Source organism: Callorhinchus milii, unplaced genomic scaffold, assembly GCF_018977255.1.
Source record: "Callorhinchus milii isolate IMCB2004 unplaced genomic scaffold, IMCB_Cmil_1.0 Scaffold4, whole genome shotgun sequence".
In the NCBI taxonomy this organism is placed as follows: domain Eukaryota; kingdom Metazoa; phylum Chordata; class Chondrichthyes; order Chimaeriformes; family Callorhinchidae; genus Callorhinchus; species Callorhinchus milii.
In genome coordinates, this window is record NW_024704745.1 from 24643709 (window position 1) to 24665003 (window position 21295).

A 21295-nucleotide genomic window follows, 5' to 3' on the forward strand; every position below is an offset into this window, starting at 1 on the left:
AGAATTCAAAATCTTTGGCCTCGCCTTCAAGGCCCTTGGGTTACTTTCTCAATTATATTTAAAATATGATGTTCCTCTGAGAAATCACTTTTCATGGCTGAGGAGCAGAACTGCATTGAAGCCTAGATTACCAATTCAAGGTCACGATTGGTGGCATAAACCAACAACCTTCTGACAAGTTTGCAAGAGTGATATAGGATTATAGTGACTAAGACAATTTATTAAAATTATCACAGGAATGAATTTGACTTAAGAAAGAACATTTGGCAGGACACATTAAGTTACCTTGTCACTGTCTTAACCACTTTTGAACATTCTTTCAATTTCTCTTAGTTGGAAGCTGATAGTCTGCAATTTGTTATATATGCAGAGTTTAGCTGGGTTTCTTTGTATCAATAAATCTGCCCTTCCATACATACATTCAGATTAGGTAACATATGGTAATACTATATTCATCAATCTGTGGAGTCCTGTAGCTCAGTGGTTAGAGAACTGTCTAACTGCAAGCGAGAGACCCGGTAGGGCAAAATGTTTCCTGACCCCACACGCCTCTGTTTAACTATCAGTAAGTAGGAACTTGGTTGTTAGTTGATTGACAGATTGCATTTCTGGAGATAATAATCCCTCAAAAAAACCAATATTAATTTGGTCACTCAATCAACGTCTGTTTGTGAGACACTGCTGTGTGCAATTTGCTGCTATGTTTCGCCCACAAATATATGGACAGTTCACTTTACAGGATATTCTCTGAAGCGCTTTGAGACGTCTAGAAGACATGAAAAGTGCTGCAACAAATGCAAAGATTATTATTATATATTATCTCTTTTCCCCCAATTTGCACTTGGATTTAATTTTACATTGAAGAGTCAGCCGAGATTATGAGCATAATATTTTCAATAGATAATAACAAGAAAATTTCCAAATGAGCTCGACTGACACTTCTTGGTTATAAAGAATGATCTATCTGTTTTGATCTGCTGGGCTCCATCTATTGGAATTCTCACTCCTGACATTTCTTGATTAGGAGTTCTCTGAGGTGTAGAGCCATATTAATGACCTGGTGTTGGAGTGCCAGCAATATCAGGACACCATGGGTGACAAATGCGAGGACTTCAAACAAGATGACGAAGAGCAGGAGGAAACCCAACAAGCATTTCATAGGCCACACTCATTACCTTTTTGGTTGTTGTCATTAATAATAATAATAATAATCCCTCCCCCAAAAATTAATAAATAAAAAAAAGTCACTTAATCCATGGCTTTTGTGGGATACTGCTGTGCACAATTGGCTGCCCGTTACACCCACAAAAGTCACTCCACTTTACAGTATAATCTGTGAAGTATTTTGAGATGTCTCAACGACATAATAAGGTGATATAATAATAATAATAATCCTTGCATTTGATATAGCGCTTTTCACATCTTCTAGATGTCCCAAAGCGCTTCACAGAATATACTGTTGTAGTAAAATTTAGGTGTAATTTATTGCCTTTCAACACACATAGCTATTCCCATTCCACCTCCTATACACAAAGAAGCAATGCCACGCTTTTTTCCTGTTCTCTCCAGTGCGTAGAGAAGTGTAACCAGAATGCGGCACCCAGACATTCCCAGAGGGTGACCTAAAGCAATAGCACCACCTTGGATGTTTACCTAGAAAGACAAACACAAAAAATGCATTTTTTTAAAAAAAGAGGGAAAACCTTTTCCCTAATTTTCTCCTTACTCCACTGGCCTGCTTCAGGTCCCCTGCCTATCCTACCATCAGCAGTCAGGCTTTCAGCCTATCTGCTCTCACTTTGTGGAACTCCAACGAGAGCCCTATCACCTCAACTCTCCCTTACCTCCTTCAAGGTCCTCAAAACCTTCCTCTGACCGGTCATCTTCCTGGCCCCCATCCCTCCCGAATCCAACCCCAGCTTGGATGCAAACCTCGACTGCAGTGGCTTGGGACATCCTCCCGACATGAAAGGCGCTTTATAAATGCAATTTGTTGTTTTATTACATCCCACATTGACCCATTGGGTGAATCAGGAAGTAAAAAGGATCAATTGCATTTAGTTGTAGTGCCAATTTTTATATCTACATTTCTCACCTTCTCTGGGTTTATACCCAGTTCCTTGACAACAGCTACAGACTGTGATGCAAAAGCTTCATTGATTTCGAAGAGATCAACTTCATCCAGCGTCCAGCCGGCTTTTTCTACCTAGAATAAATAGTAAATCTAAGTCATTACCCTTGAATCTGAAGATGATGGAATGCACAGTGGGTGAATCATTGGTTGAAAAGAAAACAATCTACTTGACCCTACTTCAGGGGGACACAATTTGACCGCTCCTCAGTCAATGATATCAGCCATGTGAGGAGTGACCGAGCAGACCTTTTCCAAATGGGAAAGGGAGATACCTGGAGTTGAGCCATGACCCCAGTCTCGTCTCCTGCAGGTGCTTAAAAAACAATAGCAGAGTCCTGGGGGCAGAATAGCTGCCAATTCTCTCACTTGCAGGATAGCCCATTCCCAAAACAGGAAACACCATATAAAAGTAGAGTTGTGCTAATAAATGAACATGTCTGAGTCTGGTTAAGGCTCTATGCTGTGAAGAGGTATAAGTATTAACAATATTCTTGTATTACTTACGGCCTTCCTTATTGCTGCTATAGGCCCGACTCCCATAATGGCAGGATCCAAACCAGCCTCGGCCCAGGATACAATCTGAGCCAAAGGTTTCAGGCATTTCTTGTCAGCTTCTGATTTCTTCATCAGAATCACAGCTGCGGCCCCGTCATTTATTCCTGCAGAACAGCAAACAGAGTGTGTTGTCAGTAAAGTTACTGCCTTCTTTTCAACGACTTTATAAGCAAATTACAAAAGTGATTCTTTCTGCTGACCTGAAGCATTAGCAGCAGTGACAGTGCCAGATACGCCCTTTGCAAAAGCCGGCTTTAGTTTAGACATGGCTTCGAAGGTGCTTCCGTGACGGGGAAACTCATCGGTTGACACCTCGATAGGCCCTGAAGAGAGAGAGAGAGAGAGGATGATGTTAGATTATTAAGGCTCCTAATTAAAATGTAGCAATTCGAGGCTACACAATAGTACCAAATAAAATTTTAATTTCATTATAAGTGTTATACATTTAAAAACAAGTGTGGCACATATGTTAGTCGAAGTGAATAATGTTGGCCTCTGTCTGGTTGAGTGCCAAATAGTTTGGAAGACCTCTTGCAAGCCCATAGGGTTTAGGGCAGACTGGATGACATAAGATCACAAAAGAGGTTTGGATAAATAAAACCTTTCGGCCTATTCAATCTGAGCCTTCCAGAATATCCATGCTATCATCTCTCATTACCGCATAGTTTTTTTTTAAAAAGTGTCCAGCAACCTAGCTTCTGCCATCCCTCCTGGTAATCTACTGCAGTTGCAGCAACGTGTAAAGAAACACTTCTTGTTGTGTGTCCTAAATAATGTCCTTTACAACTCTGAACCTGTACCTTGTTTTCTGCTGGCTTGGTATATCTGAATATATTATTGTAGGTTTACTTTCTCAATCTCATTCAGCATCTTATATACCTCTATAGAGGTCCCCTCTATGACATTTGTTTTTGAGGCTTGAAAAAGCTTAGAATATGCAACTTTCTGAAACCTTCTCCTACACGCACTCACACGCGCTCGTGCAGATGAACCAGTCAGTCTCAAAATCTCTCCTCCTAGGAGTACAGCACATACCTCTCCTGGAAGGGACGGAGACAGGAACAATTTCTTTTTCAAAATAGCCAGCTTTCTGTGCTGCCTCAGTTCGGTTCTGGGACTGTACAGCAAACTTGTCCTGCTCCTCTCGACTCACATGCCACTGCATCGCCACGTTCTCAGCTGCATCGAGAGGACGAGAAAAGTAATTCGGGAAACGTTCTGTAGCTTCAAACCTTTATATAAATATGTGCATGGCCAAGAGACCGTAGCTATACATAATGATGGCTATCAAGTAACATGCTACTTTACATCTACGTCCGTTCTATGAGCTTGCACAGCTTTGGTTCACACATTCACACCCTCCAAGGTGGTTTTAGGCCAGTCATCACAGTGTAAAAGTACTGCCCTCGGGTGACTTTGCTTATCTGTCACCACAGAGGATAATTTTAAAGATATTTCGTTAAAGCTCTAAAAAGGTTAAAAGCTTGAGCTTCCAAGGAATTCAACCACAGAATCTTTTGGTCTTAAGTTGGCTGAGCCATGTAGGATGCCTGGGTCTCCACCAAGAATAGTATGTTTCTATTCGCGAGGATGTTTAAAGTGCTTCACAACTATGAAGTGTGTAGTGACTGTGTATTTTGTAGGAGCATCTTTAGTCAACAGTCATGTTCCCTTTACAGTTCAGAACAGAATTAACCTCCTCCATATTTTGAACTTCAGAAAGGATTCAGGTTTGTTCCAGTAAATTTGTTCACATTTTTCCAATCATCGATGAGCACCTCCACAGCTGAGGTAGTTAATACACGACTGTGTCTTGGAGGCTGGGAACAGGCACTTTGGATTGCAATCTGAGCTCAAACACATTGTGCCCATTATTTCAGTATCTAATTTTAAGAAATAGTTACAATACATGATTAAATAGAAACAAAAAGAACATTTTCTATTCAAATAACGCCCCCCATTTTTAATCAGAACAATACTATCTTATAAATTTATCAAACCCTGCATATAGATTGCTCCATTCCCAAGCTGCTCTCTTTGAGCACTTGGTTGACAAAGGCACTGCCTGGCGTTGAACTGAGACTTGGAAGACCCAGATTTGTGCCAGGTTACCTGGTCTCAGCTTGGCAGCAGATGGGATGTTACAATTAGTTTGTATAAGTAGGAGGAAAAATACAGCCAGTGTTCCCACTTCTTATCACATTCAATGGTCCTGGCTGGAAGGTGCTTGTGTGTGGACAGGAAGAGACTTGTCTGTGATATTCCATCTCCTCTCATGGTCAAACAGCCCAGTGACCCTTTACCACTCGGATTCACACATGAAGTACGGCCACTTTAATGAGATACTGGAGGGCAGCTGGTAGCCTTAGAACTAAACGCCACAGATCCTCAGAGAGGTTAGAAAACAGAGGGAAATGCAATTAATTTCCAGTACTTAAATGCAAACCTTGTATTTATTCAGTGACAGTTCTTACCTGTTACACCCATGTGGTAGTTATAAAAGGCGTCCATTAGGCCATCACACAGAATGGTATCCTGAAGGGACATGTCTCCTACTTTGACCCCAACTCGCATTGGAACCACATGTGGAGCCTGTGATTAAAAGAAGCAGGTTTTAGCTAAGTGTACTTGCTGTGTACTGGGACTCCACATGCAACAAGATCTGGCTGGAGAAAAGGAAGAACTTGCATTTGTATAATGCCTTATTTTGTGGACCACTGGCACCAGTATTGGTGAAAGAGGGAGCTCTTCCATCAGGATGTCATTGAACATATTCAAGACTGAGATTGATTTTTAAAAACTAAAGGGATTAAGGGATATGGGGATAGGGCGGGTAACTGGAATTAGGTTAGAAGATCAGCCATGGTCTTATTAAATGGCAGGGCAGGCTTGAGGGACAGGGGGCTGGGGGGGCAGGGGGCTGGGGGGGGGGCAGGGGGCTGGGGGGGGGCAGGGGGCTGGGGGGGGGGCAGGGGGCTGGGGGGGGCAGGGGGCTGGGGGGCGGGGGGCAGGGGGCTGGGGGGGCAGGGGGCTGGGGGGGGGGGGGCAGGGGGCTGGGGGGAAGGGGGCTGGGGGGCAGGGGGCTGGGGGGGGGCAGGGGGCTGGGGCAGGGGCTGCGGGGGGGGCAGGGGGCTGGGGGGGGGCAGGGGGCTGGGGGGGGCAGGGGGCTGGGGGGGGGGCAGGGGCTGGGGGGCAGGGGGCTGGGGGCTGCGGGGGGCAGGGGCTGGGGGGGGGGGCAGGGGCTGGGGGGGGCAGGGGGCTGGGGGGGGGCAGGGGGCTGGGGGGGCAGGGGGCTGGGGCAGGGGGCTGCGGGGGCAGGGGGCTGGGGGGGGGGCAGGGGGCTGGGGGGGGCAGGGGCTGGGGCAGGGGCTGGGGGGGGGCAGGGGGCTGGGGGGGGCAGGGGGCTGGGGGGGGCAGGGGCTGGGGGGGGCAGGGGCTGGGGGGGGGCAGGGGCTGGGGGGGCAGGGCTGGGGGGGGGCAGGGGCTGGGGGGGCAGGGGCTGGGGGGGGGCAGGGGGCTGGGGGGGCAGGGGGCTGGGGGGGGTTAGGGGCTGGGGGGGGGGGGGCGCTGTGGTGATGGTAATAGTGATGGTGAAGGCACAAACAGCTTCAATTATCCTTCAGCTGTTTGCAGGAAATCCGCCTCCGGAGCAGCGCCTCCACACACACACACCCCAGTGTCCGGGGGTCCCCCCCCAGTGTCCGGGGGTCCCCCCCCAGTGTCCGGGGGTCCCCCCCCCGCTGTCCGGCTGTGGCTCTGCTCTCTCTGTGTTACTTATTGCGGTTCTCGCTGCGGAGAGGATCACAACAGCGTCTCTACCACTCAAAGCGTTGCAACGAGTGCAGGAGGCGGGAGGGGGGCACCAGGCAATCCGCCCCGCCCCGCCCCGCCCTCCCTGCCAGTCACCCGCCCCGCCCTCCCTGCAAGTCACCCGCCCCGCCCCGCCCCGCCCCCCTGCCAGTCACCCCACCATTGGGCCGGTCCCTGCAAGGGCCCTTACTTAAAAAGTAAGAAAAACATGTACAACTTACTGAACTCCCATTTATTTGCTGCCCTGCTAATATCTGTGGCATGAGCAGTTGTACGCTTGGGATAGAGAATATTCAGCCTTGTGTGACTGAAGACCTTGCTGATGTCTTCTCAGTAATGCATTAGCTGAACATAAAAAATTATCTCCAATGTATACAGTGTAGTATCTTGCAGGCCCGGCCCCTGACAAATCCCCAGTGCTTCTGCTTTTAGTTACAGTGCTGAGTATTTTATCAGCTCAGTCCAGGCATCACAAGATCGATTTGAATGAAGAAGGCCTTTCGACCATCTGATCTCATCCTCCAGAAACCCTCCCCCATCACAGCATCCGGTGTGCTTTATACTTCCTGCTGCTTTTTATAACCACTTCTGTAGACCATTTCATATGCAGCTCCTATCTAAATTGCACTCTTTTGGGGAGTTTTCTTTTCTAGAAGATTAAAACCACTAAATTGAAAAAGTAGTTTGGAGACAATTAGCAGAATTGAAGAAGAGAGCACTGGGGAATGAATAATTGTTCTGACAAAGCCTGAGAAGAATAATTAGGTGGGAGATAAGCTGCAAATCGTGAACAGCCAATAAAGTTGCTGATTCCAGCATTGGTCACTCTGTCTGGGGCATTATCACGGTTACCCTATTCTTGCAGTCTTTTGTAATGTGTAAATGATATGTATATATCTTCTATATATACAGGAGACCTGTAGCTCAGTGGTTAGAACACTCGCCTCACAAGCGAGAGACCTGAGTTTGATTCCTGGCAATGCGAAACCGTGGGCAAGTTTCCTTACTCCACACGCCTGATAATAATCCCTCAAGAAAAAAACAATATTAATATCGGTCACTTCAATCCACACCTGTTTGTGGGACACTGCTGTTCACAATTGGCTGCTGTGTTTTGCCCACTAATATACAGTCAATTCACTTTACAGTATATTCTGTGAAGCACTTTGAGACATCTTGACCACATGAAAAGCGCTATATCAAATGCAAGGATTATTATTATGCATACAAATAAAACAGCAATGTCTGTCTGTGCTTCAAGAAGGATCTCACTAACCGATTGACGTAGTGACATGAATTATACCTCATCGGAAGGGTCTTGAAACTTGGAGTGAAATGGGTATATTTGTTTTTGGGTATCTTCATTGTTCCTGGCCACCGAGTCAAAGTAGCGCTGTGGCATCGTGCATTACAGAGTACGTATGTACGCATGCATTGCGTTTATAGCTGGTAGCCGTGCTGGCTGACTGGCGCTGTCTCTGTCTTTCCTCCAAAACACACAGTCTCTACATTTTATAATATAGTAGCTGGACCTGTTGCAGCTACGCTTGAAATCAAAGGAGCCAATATGGAATATAGATTGCCACACAGACAAACAGACAGACATTTTATCTTATAAACTAATAAAACAATGTCTGTCTGTCTGTCTGTCTGTCTGTCTGTGTATCTAACAATCACGTAATAACCGATTGATGTAGAGACATGGTTTATATTTCATCGGAAAGGTCTTGAACCAGGCAGTGTCAGGAGCATATGTTTGGGGGTGTGCGATATGAATGCAAATTGTTCAGAGAGCGAAAACAAGGATGTTTTTATTTTGAAAAGTAGGAGGATTTCAATATGGAATAGATCACCTTCTAAACTGGTTCATAAATAATATAAACTGAGTCACAAAGCTTAATGTCCTTTTATGCCAAATGCAAGTAACAGTATGGATCTCGGCGGGACTTTGGAGTCCTGTAGCTCAGTGGTTAGAGCGCTCGCCTTGCAAGCGAGACACCTGGGTTCAATTCCAGGCAGGTCAGGGCGAAACCTTGGTCAAGTTTCCTTACTCCACACGCCTGATAATAATCCTCCAAAACAAAACAATAATAAATTGGTCATTTTCAATCCATGGCTGTTTGTGGGACTCTGCTGGGACCAATTGGCTGCCGCGTTTCGCCCACAAATTCAGTCAATTCACTTTACAGCATATTCTGTGAAGCGCTTTGAGACGTCGAGAAGACGTGAAAAGCGCTATATCAAATGCAAGGATTATTATTATTTTGTTATGTCAATGTCAACAAACACTTCATGCAATGATGCAGTGTGAATTCTTGGGGCACTTGATTTTCACAATATCCATGACAGCATCAAACACTTGCACAGTCAGGCATAAGATCACAAGAGCTGTATATGGAGGCCCATTAGTTCATTTAAAAGCAAAGCGAAAGAAGTAAGAGGTTTTGGTAATTTCACGATCCACGATGTGACCCTCTAGTGGCAGAGATACCCAACAACACTAGTCTGATTATGCTGTGCTGCTACACAGTAATAGTGATTGGCAGAATTTAGAGAGAAGAATGTTACAATTTGTAAAGACTTTCAAATGTTCTTAGATTAAGGTGTGTGAAGAATATAAATAAGTAGACTCGTTGGATTAAACACTGATTTCATTTTATTTGAATCAGGCGTATTTTAATTGAATAATAATAATTATTTTAATTGAAATTTCAAAACCCGATGTAAATAACGAGACAGGAGAGGGAATGATACTTTGGATTTGCCCGGAAGAGGTTCCCAATAAATACTGTCTGTAATAAGCGAACAATGCAAAAGAACACTCAAATTAAATTTTAACCATTACACAGCCAGTAGAGATAGGAGCCAAGCACAACATGTTTACCCTCTGGCTCAGTTAACTAAAGTGAGCAGTGACAGACTTTAGACGCAAGTGCAATATGACAGGAGTCAGAGACATATGTTGTATTAAATAGGCTGTTTTTGATTGGGTTGGAGAAAAAGGAATATACCTTCATCAGTCTCCATAAAAATCAAAATTCCTAATTTTATACTCTGTCCCTTTCATGTCCTTGTTTCTTTTCCTGCTTTATATTGTATTTATATAAAATATTATTAATATTTTCAATACGTATAACGCTTTTGTTGGTTTCTTGCCAGATGAGTTATTACATTTGCATTGATTAGGCTTTCACCAGAAAAATTCCAACTTTGTTAAGAGATGCGATGTGTAAAATTGTTGCATTCATAAGTACATATCCGACCGTACTTCATTGCTTGTTGAGGCAAATTTTCTTACGGATAAGAAGAAAGCTGAGAGCAGCTATTACAGTAACAAGGAGCACAATTATAATGTAAAACATAATGTGTAGCCGTTGTTGGAGTTCATCTGAAATAAAAACATTTCAAAAGATTTGTCAATTGATAGACTTTGCTTGTGAATTTTATAACCCTATATATTCACACACATTCTAAGCAGCTACTTTCAATTCAATTCTGAAAATCAGATTTGAAATGTTTTTCATTCAATTCTTAGGTCTGCTTTCAAAAACACTATAGTTGATAAGTTTCCTAAATTATGTTTCTATTGCAACTGATTCAAAAGAATTTTTAAGGCAACCAAGCAAAGAATATTTATTCAACCCCCATGTTACCACAATTTATCCCAGACTCTCTATCCCAATCTAGACATTCCAAAAACTCCATGAAATACACTTCAGTAAAGTGAGTTATTTTCTATTTGTGTCTTATAGAATGACAAAGACTATATTGATATAGTTGATGGTTACTACATTTTTATAGCATTTATAGCCCAGTGCTTCATGGCCAGAATTGGAATGATGAATGTAAGCAGAAGCAATAATTGGTGAAGAATACTTGTTCAATTTCAAAAAAAAGTAGGAACCTTTTTTGTCTTTTATAGTCAACAACATTCTTTCGTACATTGTGAGATTGGTGATCAGAATCTAACAATGCAGTCTAGTTTGTAGTGAAACATAACTAAGGCTAATATAAAGTGGCAGCACATACTTCCAATTAAGTGATTTCTTCCTACTCCTTTTCCAGTGTCCATTTATTTTCATTTTGAGAGGAGTAAGTTATGGTTTTGTAAATTTTAAATCCAAGTTAGGTTTTTGTGGATCACTTATTTTTCAGTGTTGATCTGCAGAGGAGGAATGAGAACTGTGCTTTCTGCTCGGCCAGGCAAAGCCTATTGATCCCTACAATGTTAGTACGTGGCCAGGAGAACATGGCTTTCTTGGAAGATCAACCATGAAAACAAATATTACACAAAAAGCTTAGAGAAGATGCTATAGTTGTTTGGATCTGGAATGCATTGCCTGAAAGGGTGGTGGAAGCTAATTTGATAACAACTTTCAAGAGAGAAGTAGACAGATATTTGCGGAGTACAAATTTATAGGCTATGGGGAGAGAGTGGGGGAGTGGGACTAATTTGGACAGCTTTCAAAGAGCTGACACGGACATGATGGGCTTAATGGCTTCCTTCTGTATTGTATAATTCTAGGATTATATGGGTGATGAAAATGAAAACTGCTCAGGTGGTTGAATCTGAAAAAGATACCACAGACCGGGAAGTGGGCAATAGCATCAGTGCTGGTTTTGAAATGCCACAAAATTTCCTCATGAATTGTTACAACAACAACAACAACAACAAGATTCCATTTATAGAGCGCCTTTCACGTCAGGAGGACGTCCCAAGGCGCTGCACAGTTGGGTCATGGTTACAGCTATGAATGGGGGAGGAATGATTTGGAACTTTAATTTCACATCTATAAATCTAAAATTTGAAAGATGTTCAATTTTAAAAAAAGAATCTGAATGTACAGAATGAATTATACTAAAACATACTTACATTGATGCAGATATATTGAACTTTTAGCAGAGCCAATTATGTTGCTGGTTTCACACATGTACAGCCTGTTATTGTCAGAAGTCAAAATAGGCACCTTCAGTATGCTATCGTCTTGTACTTTGTTGAATATTTGGTGTGTATCATTCATTCTATGAAAAAGAGAAATAGTTTAAAATCTTAAAGAAGCACATCCCGTTTAGTTCACCTTTACCACATAGCTTTTGTTATCTTCCGGAAGGTGTTGATTAATTTTCCTTCTCTGTGGGATCGTGTCCACAGGGCTCCCTCTGGTACCTCACTCAAGTGGCTAATATTGAAATGTGTTTAACCATTGGGGACATCACAGCCAAACTCAGTTTTGTATTCACCCAACATCGACATATGTGCACCATGTAAAGTGCACCAAATATTCCTGAACTATGGCCAATTGTGTTTTCCAACTATTGCAGTCCTGTAACTCAGTGGTCAGAGCATTCGTCTCCTAAATGAGAGACCTAGTTTCAATTCCTGGCAGTTTCCTCAGTCCACAAGCCTCTGTTTACCGAGCAGTAAGTAGGAACCCAGTTGTTAGTCGATTGGTGGATCACTTTTCCGGGGGTAATAATTCCTTCAAAAAAAAATCATAAATTGGTCACTGGCCTGTTTGTGGGACACTGCTGTGCGTAATTAGTTGCTGCGTTTCTCCCACAAAATACAGTATATACCCGATTTGCTGTACCTTGGTAATCAGCCACCTCGCAATTATGGGCACATTTTAACAGTCGCTTTCACGGTCTATTTTACAAGATAGACTGTCTGCTTCAGTTAACCAGTACCTCACTGTTCAGGACAACGACCATTGATTGTGGCCGCGACCAGCACCCTCCTCCTGTACAAACGTTATACAAACACCCACCTCTGCTACTAGCCTCGGGCCGCACGTGCTGTTTACTTGACGCTGCTACTGAATGCAGAGTGAGCTCCAGTCACACATGCATGGGGAATGTTGGGATCGCGGATGCGCCGCAAGCAGGAATTAGACTTCACCCGTGCCCACAACCTAACCTGAGCTCCTGCGGCCAATTCTTGGCAAGTGATGTAAACATGTCACCACAGCTTGGAGTTGTCCTCACGTGAGGGAGTGGACTTAATCAAAAATAGTGGGGTCAAAAGTCATAGACAGTTTGCTGTGATCTATGGCATTGGTGGAACACAAGTTGGATGCATTCTGAAAAGGAAGGCTGAATACATCACAGCTTTTGAAGAAATTCAACAGACTGATAGAAAATGTGTTCTTTCAGTTTGAGGACATTCATAAACCTACATGGGAGTGGTTCCAGCGTGCCCATGGTCTCAACATGCCTGTGTCTGGCGCTATGATACAGGAGAAAACACTCAGCTTTGCAGCATCACTTAGCCAGACTGGTTTCAAGGCATCAAATGGCTGGCTTGTCCATTTCAAGTCCAGACACAACATTGGGTCACCAAGGACATACTTAACATGAATGAATCTGTTGCTGTTTTCAGGGCTCACCCTGACAAGAGGCTTTCAGTTTGTGGTGATGGCTGCAATGGTGGGATGCAATCGATCAATGTTCTTCATGCAGTCATCTGGATTGATTCAGCAGTTAACATGGTGCTTAGATCAAGAGTGCAGAAGTGCTTTACCAAGGCTGACTTTAGTGTGGATGAGCCAATGGTGGAGGACCCTGATGATGATGTGCCACTTGCCCAGTTGTTGGCTCAGGCCAGTCAGTGCCTGTCACTGGGCAACCCTATCCTTAGTGTCAAGGAGAATGTAGCTATTGACAGTGATGTGCCCTTCACTGAGGACTTGAATGAGGGATGGCAGTCGTGTCCAGTGGAGGACTTTCTACCCGGAACCAAGGACACTAAGGAGAAGGAACAGGAAGAGCAACCAACAACATCAAAGAGCCCTCTCACTTATAATGATGCACTGGGTTTGTTGGGACAAGTGAAGGACTTTTGCCTTGATAATGGACTCGACTCGTGGCAGACTTTGGCTCATGCTGAATGTCAGCGGCTGGCCAAGACAGTGCAGGTTAAATCAACCGCCAGGCAAACAATGCTGGACTCTTTCTTCAAGAAATGAACATTTTGTATAGTTTTAACCTCTTGTGTGAACTTTAAATGATGAAATCTAAGATCTGTTTTAAATGTGACAATGCTCCTATTTTAATGAGATTGCGAAGTAAGGTTGTTGAATGTTCATCACCCTTGCCCATTACTAATGCCCTTATCATTACATCAGTGGCCTGAATCACCCGGCCTCTTTCAGTAATCAGGTCACCTCACTAAGTAGGTCACTTTTGCCCAGCCACTTGAGTGACCGGATGAGTGAGGTTCTACCGTATACAGTCAATTGACTTTCAAGTATATTCTGTGAAGCGCATTGAGACGTTTCGAAGACATGATGAAGCAGTATATCAAATGCAATGATTATTATTATTATAATTTCCCTTGAAAATGGACACCAGTCAGTGTCACTGGAGCCCTTCAAAAGTTCAATTTTCTCAGTCTGCACGGAATTTGAATTCAGTGCTTAAAAGTGTAAAGGCAATTTCAAAACTTTCCATTTGTAAGTGGCATTCATGATTGGAACTCTGATTTGGATACTGTTAAGCATATAGGTTTCCATATGTGACAAATATCAAGATGACCAAAAATAAACCTAGTCTTCATAACAGAGACATTTTCTCACCTTGTCCATCTGAATCCTATAGATGGAGGATTAGCATCTGCATTACATTTCAGCTGTAAATTATCTTGGTCAGTCTTCACAATTGTAATGGCAACTGATGGCACATCTGAAAAAAATACCATTTTAAAATCTACTTCAAAATCCACACTCCATGGCAATATTCAACAAGAGAAGGGACCTTCTCCCAGTGTCCTGGACAATAATCTCCCAAATAACAAAAATGATCCTTCAATTCATGGCTGTGTGTGGGACATTCCTGCATACAAATTGACTGCTGTATTTGACTACAAATGCAGTCACTAAACCTTACAAATAAGCTATGTATCAAATACCAAAGGTTTGTGGGTTGCTCAATCAAAATGCCTTTGTTCTGCCACCACAATAGGGTTATAAAGAGGTCAGTTTAATATTAACCAGATATGAAGTAAAAACAGTCCAAATCAATCTGGAGAAGGTACCAAAAACAATAACGAGAATGGAAACTTATTTCAAGGGCAACAATTTGAAGAGGTAAGCGGAAAAAGTAGAACTAATGAGAGTTGTATGCCTGCGAGAGAGAGAGAGAGAGAGAGAGAGAGAGAGAGAGAGAGGTCAATGTGCAGGTCAATGACTGAGTTGAGAAGATGTCGACGGGAGCCCCAGAAACTTAAAACTCCTCCAGGACTTAATGATGTAACTGAAAACTGCCAGGAAAGTTGAAAGGAGAAACAGCAGCATTAACAATTACTTCTATTATGTGTATTTACTAAAACGGCATCAACAAGTGTTACTAAACTGTGTATTTACTAAACCGGACTGTTGAAACAGTATAGGAATAGATGGTTATACATACAGTGAATATTTAGCTGATAACCCAATCGTTCAGGAGTCTTCAGTGCTGGATGTTCCACCACACAGTAAACGTACTGTCCATTCATCTCTCTAGTTGGAGATAGACGAGTGTGCTTGAGACATTTACAGTCCCATCAGGAGCAGGAGGTGTGGTACTCTGAGTAAAACTAAAATAGAAAGGGCTTTCCCAATTTATGGAAGTGGCTGGTTTTGCATTTTTTGCTAGACAAGTGGCTATGGTGCTTTCTCCCCTATTAGCCACAGGGATGTGTGGAGACAGTTCTATGATATCAGTGGGAGCAACTAAAGAGGAAACAAAAAGGAATAAATAACAAAGAGGCATTACAATTGATGTGGTACTCTGTGTTGGAATGCTTCACACAATGATTTACTTTGAAGAAAAGTAACTTTACTTGTCTAAACAAATGCAGCAACTAATCCACAGCAGACAAAACGCACTGTCGCATTTTTCTACAAAATAGGGCTTTGGATAGGAAGGGCAAGTTAGAGATCGTTCAGTAGCTGGAGAGCATAGAAGGGTCAAGTGATGGTTTCTTCAGTAGGAGGGTGATGACAGTGGTTTTGAAAGGAGGGGAAGGTGCTGTACCAATGGAGAAGCAGAGAGAATGGCGAGCAAAGATGTGAGGAGGGGAGTTTGGGTGGCCAGATAGATGTGGCTATAGGGTCAAGGAGCGGGTGGTGACTTTCATTCAGAAAATAAAAGATGACAAAGATGTGGGAACAGGATCAACAATGTGCAAATGTTTGACTGGAAGCCAGATGAGGAGGCAGAGGGGTTTCTTTTTTCCAGCAATTTGTTGAAGGCTTTTGCAATTACTTATGTACAATTTACTGAGGCCAGTTTCCTATCCATTTTTGTGCCTGGGAGATGTAGTTTGCATTTGCCCTTGACGCCAGGACCACTACTGTCCTGACCCATCAGACATCAAGTGGAGTCCTGTAGCATATTGGTTAGAGCACTCGTGTTGCAAGCGAGAGGACCTGTGTTCGATTTCCAGGTAAGGTGAAACGTTAGGCAAGTTTCCTTATTCCACATGCCTCTGTTTACCGAGCAGTAAGTAAGAACCCAGTTGTCACTCATTCCATGACTGTTTGTGGCACACTGCTGTGCGCAATTGGCTACCGTGTTTCACCCATAAAATATACAGTCAATTCACTTTACACTATATTCTGTGAACGTCTCAGAGTCATGATAAGGCATTATATCAAATACCACACTTATTGTTATCATTATCATCTCATAATTTATATTGGTACGATCAGTACTCCCCAGGTGTGCTTCTACATTTCTTTGACAAGTCAGCCGGGGAGGGGGGTGGGGTGCAGGGGTGGTGTATGGGGGGAGGGAGAAAGAAGCCCTTCAAAGACAGAACAACTTAAACACAAGAGGAATGGTAAAGAGACTATAGATCACCAAACAGGACAGCCAGTCTGCACCAGCAATGTCCCATCCACTTCGAGATGAGCACATAGACGGTGCTGTGGGTATGGGAAGTATTAAGTATAATGGTGGATTTCCACATGTGTTAGACATGTAGCTAATCAGAAAAAATGTGATCAGTGAATTTGTCACACCCACACCTATACACAAATTCCAGATGTTATCAGATTCATCATTCCCCATTCCGTCTAATTTCTCCTTCAATTTCATTTTGTTAGGATTTTTTTTATAAACAGGATTGTAAACAAAACATTATTATGTATTTTGTAGACAAATTCATCAGCCAATTTGCACACAGCAATGTCACACAAACAGCCATGAAGATAATGATCAATTTTATTTGGAGAATTGTTGGCCAGGGGACTGGAATAAACTTCCTTCTCTGTTCAATTAGTGCCAAAGGGATCTTTAACGTCGACATCAATAGGCAGATAGGATCTTGGTTTAACATCTTATCCAAAGGGCGGCGTCACTAACAATGCAACAATACCTCAGCATAAGACGTAGGAGCAGGAGTAGGCCATTCGGCCCCTCGCACCTTCCCCACCATTTAATAAGATCATGGCTGATCTTCTAACCTAATTCCATTTTCCATTTACCATTCCATCAACGTGGGACTTGAACCCACAACCTTCTGACTAAGAGGAAAAAGCTGAAGCACATTGATTTAAAGACATTAATTCACTTAATCTATTTGGATTATAATGAATCTGTCAGGGTTGATATGTTACAGTGAATCTGCTCTGTTTTGAACTCTCACTCCTGCCATTTCACCCACTTTGCCCACGCTGTGGGGCTCAGTTTATTTCCATGTAAAATCTAAACTATCCTGGTTTGGGAGGATGTTGGAGTGAATACAATGTTAGCAGCAGAGTGAGAGGCTGTGTATATAATGTGCTGCTCTCTGTCCCCAACATCGCCACAGCCACAGCCACAGCTCACTGACCAGAGCGCAGTGTCCTCTTACCTGAAACAGCTCCGAGGATCAGACTGCCCAACACCATCAGAGTCTCTGCCCACAAACTGCATTGCATCTTCCAGCTATGGAAATTATACCTCCAGCTTTAACTGCGCAAAGCGACCATAACCACTCACACGAAAGAAGAACAGGAACCGAAACATTAACCCGGAACTGAATATACTGAATATGCTGTAACTAGTATATTGTATAGTTACACAGCGGTCAAAAAAGTCCTGACTGTCCAGTGCCCTGCAACGTCTTTCCGACTTGAAAGGCGCTATACGAGTGTAATTTGTTGTTGTTTTATATTCACAAAGCTTGTCTAATCTATTCTTTTGTCAACTCCATCTCCAGCTAATTATCTGTGGGAATATTTTGTAAAACTACTTCCTGATCTCTCCCATCTCTGCTGCTCATCCCTGTCCTGCCACACTCCACAGATAATGCTGTTCCTCTCTCCCATCTGATGGTGTGTTGTAAATGAGGGAGTGATGGTAAAATAAGCTATCCATAACTCTTAAGGTTAAACATACTCATTTTTGAACAGGGCCATGTGGAAATAGGTGAAAATGCAGATGTAAATTCATCATTCCTTCAGTTTCGTACAAAGGCATATTACTAACTGTCAAACTAGTCAGTACACAGTCAGTGCTGGAAGCATTGGAGTAAGAGAGTTAAACTGATATAGCCATGTGCAGGCCCATTTTTTTCATTCACTACAGTACACTAAATAGTGCTCCAGAGATGTTGTTCTCTCACCTATCAAGGGATGACTGACCAGGACAAATGATGGCAGAATTATCTCTCTGCAGAATCAATTTGACTTTGTATTTTATTTTTCATACACAAAATGCTGATGTATCTGTGAGTTTGCTTGGAAGGTTTCTGAATGTGGAAGTGAAAGAAGTCTTATTTAGGAGAAACTGTCTTTTTAGTGCGTTATGCAAAAAGCAAGGCTCAGTAGCAAATGCTCTATCGTGGTAGAGAGGCCAAAGTAAGAGCTCGAATAAGCCATATGTCATGTAATAATGAAAGTTTTTTTTGGTCATCCGGGTATCTGACACACACAAAATCAATCACCGTACTGAAAGTGATAGATAGACCATGGAAGAATGGTTAGTGTTCATGGGTTTAGGAATATTCTTATATTAAGATATGCCCATGGTAACATAAACTGTCCATGCCTCATATAAACTAGAACTGATGTATTTTAAAATAACTCTAAACTTTCAAAGTAGTGGAGACTTTAATTGGATTTAACAATATAATATGTAGTGCTTAATATTTTATTAATATATTAGCTATTGGCCAAATATCGATTTAGAAGACTGCAGGATTATAAATCTGATACAAGATTTAACCAATGACAGGCATAAATATTATTAGACATAAAAAGAGTCTGAAAGGCATCTTGTGAAAAGCCTATTCAAGTCTGAATACTTTATGACAGCCCCGGAGAGTCTGTTCTCCAACCTGTAAGTTCATCAATGGACTCAATAATTGAGGGAAAGTTGCTTTCTGAAATCTATAACAATCATGGATTGAAGTGACCAATTTATTATTTTTTTGAAGGAATTATTATTGCTAAAGATCTCATGATGCTATTTGAAAAGAGAAGGATGTTTGTTCTGTAGCCTGGACAACAGTCATTCAGCCAGATTACAAAATGTAAGGTCCAATATTGTTCAGCCTGACTGAATTGTATTCTATTAAAGCCACTAGAGGGCACATGAGCACTCTAGCATCAGCAGTGAAATGAATGCAGTGTTTTTTCAATTGTAAATGGTGTAATTTGACCAATTTAATACTTTGTAATCTTTTATAAATACTGTACAAGTATATAAATCTTATGGTAAGCTGAGTGCAGCGTCTCCTTTTATCTCCATCTCTCTGCCTCCGTCCTCAACTCCAGGATCACTACTGAACGATTGCTGGTCAGAAATTAAGTCCCGGATGAGCTCTAACTTTGTTCAATTGAATGTCGACAAAACAGAGGCTCTCCTGCTTGGCCCCATCAGCATTATCTCACCTCAGACACTGACAGCATGAACCTACAAATGCAACATCCTCCTCACACTGTATTGAAGTGTCAGCTTAGATGATGTGGTTCTAAGTCCCGACGTGGAACTTGAACTCACAAACTTCTGACTAAGCGTCAAGAGTACTTCCACTGCGCCAGGCAACCTTCACAAAGCAAACTATTCAATCCTATTTCCCCAACCTGCTGCAGATTATTTATTCACACCGTTTCTTCTGCTTTCAGATTTTCAAATGTTCTCAGACTACGCCATTGTGAAGTGCTCCGGGATGATACCCCGTGTGAAGGGCACTATATAAATCCAAGTTCTTTTTGTTGTCGTTTTAAACATAATCTTTTGGGGGAAGAGACATTTTACTAGTTTTCAAGCTTTCAGACAGAGGATGCTTCTGATTCTTGTCTTGACTGTGATCCAATTTCATCTGGTAGATTTTAGGCACTTTCATCCTAAGGTTCAATGCAATAACATAGACTTACATATTGTGCTTAATTTACAATTGAACATCTCAAAGTGCTTTACAAAAACAAAGTGAAATGAAGTGATTGTTACATAGACAAATGTGGCAACTAATTTGAACCAGTAACATCCTACAGTATCCCTCTCCTCTTTTGACACATCTTTGCAAGCCTTGCAAGCAAGACAACTGGGTTCAATTCCAGGCAGGGCGAAACCTTGGACAAGTTTCCTTACTCCACACGCCTAATAATAATCCCTCCAAGCAAAAAACAATAATCCACGACTGTATTTGGGACACTGCTGTGTGTAATTGGCTGCCGTGTTTCGCCCACAAATATATGGTCAATTCACTTTACAGCATATTCTGTGAAGAGCTTTGAGACGTCCAGAAGACGTGAAAAGCGCTATATCAAATGCAAGGATTATTGTTATCTTTCTTTTATACTTCCTGCCCTTTCTCACACACTCACTTTCACATGCCTTTCAAGCTCACGCTCCTTCACCTACACACTTAATAATAATAATCCTTGCATTTGATATAGCGCTTTTCACGTCGGGAGGACGTCCCAAAGCGCTTCACAGAACACACTGTAAAGTGAATTGACTGTATATTTGTGGGCGAACGCGGCAGCCAATTGCGCACAGCAATGTCCCACAAACAGTCGTAGATTGAAAATGACCAATTTAATTATTGTTTTTTTTTTTTTTTTTTTGGAGGGATTATTATTAGGCTCTGTGTGGAGTAAGGAAACTTGCCCAAGGTTTCGCCCTCTGCCTGGAATTGAACTCAGGTCTCTCACTTGCAAAGCGAGTGCTCTAACCACTGAGCTACAGGACTCCACTTATCATTTAGTCTGACACAGTTACAATCAAGATTGATGTATAAAATCTGAAAATAATGCTGCATTGTCCTGGGGGAATACCTTTCCTGGGAACCTGTTCCAGTCATTTCAGATGAGTCAACTAACACCCCATATCTTTCTGCTCCCTACTTGGATAGTTCTATCCCATTCCATGGAATACTTGCTTTCTGGTCTTACTTCCTATATTTAGGAATATTGGACAACAACTGATAACTAATAAATATATTCACTACTTTATAAATATTACTTATTTTTCAAAAAAGTTAATGTTATAAATGTAAAGTATTTTTCAATTAATGAATTGGAGGAGAATTGGAAATTCCCCCTGGGTCTAAATTTACTCTATTAATGTTCAGATTCAGAATTTGTGAAATTCTTAAATATTGTCTTTAATTTGGAAACCATTTTTCTATAAACTCTTTTAAGAACTACACAATGCAGTTTTTAAAGTGAATACTGAATTCAACAATTTTCCATATCCTGGCTGCTCTGATATGCTATATTGATAGATTAAATCTAGACCCGCTTGGAATACTATCCCAGATCTGCATAGTTCAGCATCCCATAAATATGATGGTATAAAGATAAACACTATCATAATATATTTAAA

At 42.1% G+C, this 21295-nt stretch overlaps 2 protein-coding genes across 5 annotated transcripts; both read right to left on the bottom strand.

The window, feature by feature from the left end:
• Nucleotides 1-1459: 1459 nt before the first annotated feature.
• LOC121848057 (acetyl-CoA acetyltransferase, cytosolic-like) lies at nt 1460-6932 on the bottom strand. Of its 2 annotated transcripts, XM_042334602.1 has the most exons (7): nt 6721-6930; nt 5164-5281; nt 3725-3868; nt 2890-3012; nt 2639-2793; nt 2096-2206; nt 1460-1653 (listed from the first exon to the last, which is right to left on the bottom strand). In XM_042334602.1, exons 1-7 carry the CDS (start codon nt 6760-6762, stop codon nt 1483-1485), a joined length of 864 nt encoding a protein of 287 aa, XP_042190536.1. In that variant the 5' UTR covers nt 6763-6930; the 3' UTR covers nt 1460-1482. The 2 variants fall into 2 exon arrangements, with proteins under 2 accessions (XP_042190536.1, XP_042190537.1); XM_042334603.1 differs by lacking the exon at nt 2096-2206 and having other exon boundaries at nt 6721-6932.
• A 1953-nt stretch (nt 6933-8885) lies between these two features.
• On the bottom strand, nt 8886-17471 carry LOC103190025 (nectin-3-like protein). Of its 3 annotated transcripts, none has more exons than XM_007910629.2 (5): nt 17334-17471; nt 14906-14994; nt 14074-14179; nt 11373-11521; nt 8886-9887 (listed from the first exon to the last, which is right to left on the bottom strand). In XM_007910629.2, the coding sequence occupies exons 1-5, from the start codon at nt 17393-17395 to the stop codon at nt 9769-9771; spliced, it is 525 nt and encodes a 174-aa protein (XP_007908820.2). In that variant the 5' UTR covers nt 17396-17471; the 3' UTR covers nt 8886-9768. The 3 variants fall into 3 exon arrangements, with proteins under 3 accessions (XP_007908820.2, XP_007908819.2, XP_007908821.2); XM_007910628.2 differs by having other exon boundaries at nt 14906-15207; XM_007910630.2 differs by lacking the exon at nt 14906-14994.
• Between the last annotated feature and the right edge of the window lie 3824 nt (nt 17472-21295).

Excerpts from the sequence above, each read along its gene's own strand:
- LOC121848057 (XM_042334602.1), bottom strand. The coding sequence starts at position 6,762 with ATGCCACAGATATTAGCAGGGCAGCAAATAAATGGGAGTTCA. Across the intron at positions 3,013-3,724 it reads CTCCGTCCCTTCCAGGAGAG|GGCCTATCGAGGTGTCAACC; the intron begins GTATGTGCTGTA and ends CTCTCTCTTCAG. Across the intron at positions 2,207-2,638 it reads TAGCAGCAATAAGGAAGGCC|GTAGAAAAAGCCGGCTGGAC; the intron begins GTAAGTAATACA and ends TATTTATTCTAG.
- LOC103190025 (XM_007910629.2), bottom strand. The coding sequence starts at position 17,395 with ATGCAGTTTGTGGGCAGAGACTCTGATGGTGTTGGGCAGTCTGATCCT. Across the intron at positions 14,180-14,905 it reads TTATCAGCTAAATATTCACT|ATGTGCCATCAGTTGCCATT; the intron begins GTATGTATAACC and ends TATTTTTTTCAG. Across the intron at positions 9,888-11,372 it reads TTCAATATATCTGCATCAAT|ATGAACTCCAACAACGGCTA; the intron begins GTAAGTATGTTT and ends TTTTTATTTCAG.